General features: G+C 53.5%; 1 protein-coding gene across 1 annotated transcript in view; it reads left to right on the forward strand.

Moving 5' to 3' along the window:
• Positions 1-4,186, forward strand: part of FAM19A3 (family with sequence similarity 19 member A3, C-C motif chemokine like) — a 13,007-nt gene extending 8,821 nt beyond the window's left edge. The window contains 3 exon segments of the mRNA XM_008638966.2: positions 953-1,102; positions 2,067-2,191; positions 3,535-4,186. Coding sequence (XP_008637188.2) covers positions 953-1,102; positions 2,067-2,191; positions 3,535-3,546 — 287 coding nt within the window. The 3' untranslated portion in view covers positions 3,547-4,186.
• Positions 4,187-4,222: the final 36 nt, after the last annotated feature.

Consider the following 4,222-nt stretch of genomic DNA (forward strand, 5'->3'; position numbering starts at 1 on the left):
GCAGCTTCCCTGTCCTCTACCCAGCCTGGCTCCCATTTGCTTGGGAATAAAAGCCTGTTCCTGGTGACCCAAGGGACCCAGGGCATGCCCATGCGTGGCTCTGCACTGCTTCTCCAGTGCTCATTAAGCAGCACCTGCAGGGATCTCTGGGGTCATGGGAATGAAGTCTCTCAGCCCTTTTTGGCTGATTTGTATTGTGCTTGTGTGGGCCATTACCCAGCCAAGGCATTGATTTGAGATGCTGACCAGCTCTAAACTCTGATCCCAGAGGTGATCGGCCAACACAGTAGTTTTCTATTTTCCTTAATATTTTAATGGCAGTAGGAGGGGGAGTGACAGAGCCGCCTGGATTGGTGATAAACACCGTGACATTTCTCTGCCACTGCAGGGTGGAAACACCATCCTGATCCTTCTTCCTCCAGGCAGAGGGTGGTAGGTGATGGCGAGATGAAGGCATTGATTGTAGCTGGGGTCGGAGGTGGTGGTGCTCTGCTTGAAGCCAAAAGCAGCACGATGCACCATCCTCTCTTGTAGCAAAGTGCATCTCATTATCAGCTGCAATTAGCTAATGTGCTCGTTAGTTTCAATAAAGCTCTTGGCTTGGCCGTGGCAAGAGGGGATGAATTTTGGAGGGTAGGACAGGTGTGAGGGCTGTTAGGAGCAAGACCCCAGATGCAAGAGGTGTGGAGCAGGACCCCAGCTTTTCCTTACAGGTGGGCTGGGCAGATGCTGTGCCCAGACACCTGTATGTCAGCAGCAGCCCTGGGGGTGATTCCGAGGGCTGGGACAGTGCTTCACATGCTGGGTTCTCCTGGTGCCTTGGTCACAGCTCACACCAACAGTGGTGCCCAGGGCAGTGGGCAGGAGGTGGTCTAGGGTCTCTTCTCAAGGCACTGGGCAGCAGATGGCCTGGGTCTCTGAGGTCTGACGGTAGCTGTTTCTCCTCCTGCAGTGCATGTAGAGCCTGGCACATGCGAAGTCATCGCAGCTCACCGGTGCTGCAATAAGAACAAGATCGAGGAGCGCTCTCAGACAGTGAAATGCTCCTGTTTCCCGGGGCAGGTGGCAGGGACAACACGGGCGGCTCCCTCCTGCGTGGATGGTGAGTACCCCATGGTGCAACCCCATCCTTTTCAATCCCTGACCTCATCTTCACATCTGGTTAAGCTGGTGTGTGGTTTCCATGCCCCTGGCATTAACAGAGGAGACCTGCCCAGGGATCCTGCAGCAGAGCAGTGGGGAAGGGGGCACATTTTGGGGACACTCTCTCATTGGACACTCAGACAGTTGGTGTGGCTGTGTTACCCCACTCTGCAGCCCTGGGCTATGTACTCTGGGGGAGTTACTGGGGTTGCAGCATCGCTGTGCTGGGGTCAAATCTGCAGCAGTGATCCCTGCACGTCTCCTCACTGCACTGCCACAGCTGGAAGCAGGGATAGGATTCCAGCCACGCAGTACCTTCACCTGCAAGGAGTACCAACCAAAACTCAAACTGTGAATGTTTTATCAAATGCTATCACGTGCCACGACCAAAGAGCCATCAGGAGCACCGGCAGCCCCTGCCAGCGTGGTACTGATGTGCGTGACAGCCAGTGCCCTGTGAGTGCAGTTCTGTGCAACACCAAGAAATGCCAGAATGAGTTGTCAGCTGTTGTCCCCAACAGCTCAGGTCACATTGTTCCTAAATACAGGAGAGCCTGCTCTGGTTGTCCAAACTGGAGGCGTGAATCACGAGATCCTAATAGAGCAGAGTGGTAGGAGACAATCCCTTTGCTCTGTAATTGGAGCCTGGAACAGGTTATTGAATAGTACTGCTCTCACTGGGAGTGAGGACATTGGGCTTTTTACCTGGGGTAGCGAGAGAAAACCGGGTGTTCCGGAGGCAGGTGGAGCAGTTGGGTCAGGTGAGGCCAGGCAGGTGACGAGCAGCTCATTGTCCAGGGCTCCTCGATGTGGGCTGTGCTGGAGAGAGGGGCTGTATCTCCTGATGTCACCCAAGGGTGGGCAGAGCTTGTCCTCCACACCCTGTGCTGCAGCCTGGTCGCTGATCTCCTCCTCTCCCCCAGCCTCCATCGTGCTGCAGAAGTGGTGGTGCCAGATGGAGCCATGTCTCGATGGGGAGGAATGCAAAGTGCTTCCTGACCTCTCAGGATGGAGCTGCAGCAGTGGCAACAAAGTGAAGACAACCAAGGTACATCCCTGGCAGGTGATGGGGGGAACCCAGCTGTGCCTTCCCCAGCCTGGGGCAAGCAAAACCCAGAAGAGCATCCCAAAACAGTTCTGTGGGGAAGGAGAGAGCTCCAGCTCCTTCAGGGCACACGCTGTTTGATAAGGACTCACCAAAGCAGAGCAGAGGGTCTGGGCTGTGCACTTGTCACTGGTGCTGGAGGGGCTGGCAGGCATACCACAACCCTGAGGGTATGCCACGGCTTTTCCAGTTGATAATTCTTGATGGGAAGCTTGGTGTTGGATGGCTCAGGCCCTGAGCAGACATACTAGGTGTGTCTCTGTAACATCCCCAGGCTCCCAGGGTGTCCAGGTTGCTCCCCAGAACCACCCGCTGCTCCAGGGCAGCAGGTTGCCCTTCCCAACCCAGTGACATAGCCCTTAATCTGTCCCCATTCCCCATCTGAGGCAACCATTTGTGACAGAGCACTACATGATTATTATTTTCATGGCTTGCTGAATGCCCCAAAGAACAAGGTGTAATTAAAATTTTATCAAACTCATTAGTAATTACATATATGCCATGGTTAATCAGTTGCATAATTTTGTAATCATTGTTCTTACTGTTGAGTGTAATTATTCCTTATGCTTTCGTTTTCCTCGCCCCACATCCCCCACCACAAAATTATTGTATTAAGCAATGTCGGGATTTTTTTCATTGCTGCTATTATTTCTGTGCACAGAAAGCACTTTCTTGCTGAGGTGTTTTTATGGACATCCAAAAAGGTTCCTCCAGTCCTGAGCATCCATAACTGACCAGTAACTGCAGCCCTACATTGAGCTGGTTGTCTTTTTCCCATTTTAGTGTTGTTTGGTTGGTTTCCCGCAGCTACTAACTTAGCCCAAAGCCTCTGCTCTGGTTTTGCTGTCTTGAATTCTCCCTGGGGCCATTCCCCTCTGGAATGGGAGTAGGACTCTGGAGCTTCTGCTCTCCTGCCTCATCCAGCAGACCCATCCATGGCCAATCTCCTTTTGGGTGCCGTGCCCTCCCTTAGGGAGGTGGCAGTTTGGAAACACAGCCCTGTGTTTTCAAAAGGACTTTTGGTAACTTTGGGTGACTTTAGTGGCTTTGGAATGGTGCCAAAGGGCTGGATTTGCATCTCAGTCCCCTGTGCAGACGGACCTCAGTCGGAGCTGCAGCCAGAGCACAGAAATCACAAACCATCCATAAGGTAACATTTGGAATGACCACTCCATTAAATGAAAGTAAAGAGCAAATCTAATTTGCACCTCTTGAGGCTGTTTGCTGATAATTCATGGATGGGGAATCAGCTGGATGCGTTGGATAACTTCTCCTCTCCTACGCAGGTCACTCGATAGCCTCCGTGCAGCGCGGCACTGGCTGACCAGCCTTGGCGTGGGTCCTGGGGCTCCCGTGAGCAGCAGGATGTGGCCCAGTGCCTGCAGGGGTGGGATGCTCCAGGGCCACCATCCTGCACCCACCAGCAGGACTGTGACAGGTACTGGATCAGAGCATCTGGTGAGCCCCAGCTTCCCTGGAGGCTGAAGGCAGGGACCCCAGTGCAGCTGCCAGAATCCCATCACTCCACGATTTCCTCCTTTTCTGTGGACGCATTCACCAAGCAAGAAATGGGCTCGTTTTCCAATCCTCCTAAATAAAATGCTCCATCTATGTAAGAGCTGTTGACAATACAAAGACAGACAGGCAGCAGGCCCGCAAAATGGGCTTTGATCTGAATAGCTGAAATCATTGCTGTGAGTCGGCTTTCCCTATCTCCCGAGATGCTGAATCCAAGTTGCAGTCAGGATCGGGAAGTCAATGGTTATGTGAAACCCTTCCCCATGTGGCTGCACGCTCCCGGCCCCCCTGTTCCCTGGGACCGGCCGCTGAGTTCCAGCCTGATCCTGAGTCACTGGGGGCTGCTCTGCCCTCGGAGCACTGGGCTTTCCCTGCCCCACCACCTTCCTGATATGACCACATGCAACAGATGTGGCAGCGTAGCCACAGGGGGGCTGAAACACCGTTCTGCCACCG

This window comes from Corvus brachyrhynchos, unplaced genomic scaffold (genome assembly GCF_000691975.1).
Source record: "Corvus brachyrhynchos isolate BGI_N302 unplaced genomic scaffold, ASM69197v1 scaffold338, whole genome shotgun sequence".
NCBI lineage: Eukaryota > Metazoa > Chordata > Aves > Passeriformes > Corvidae > Corvus > Corvus brachyrhynchos.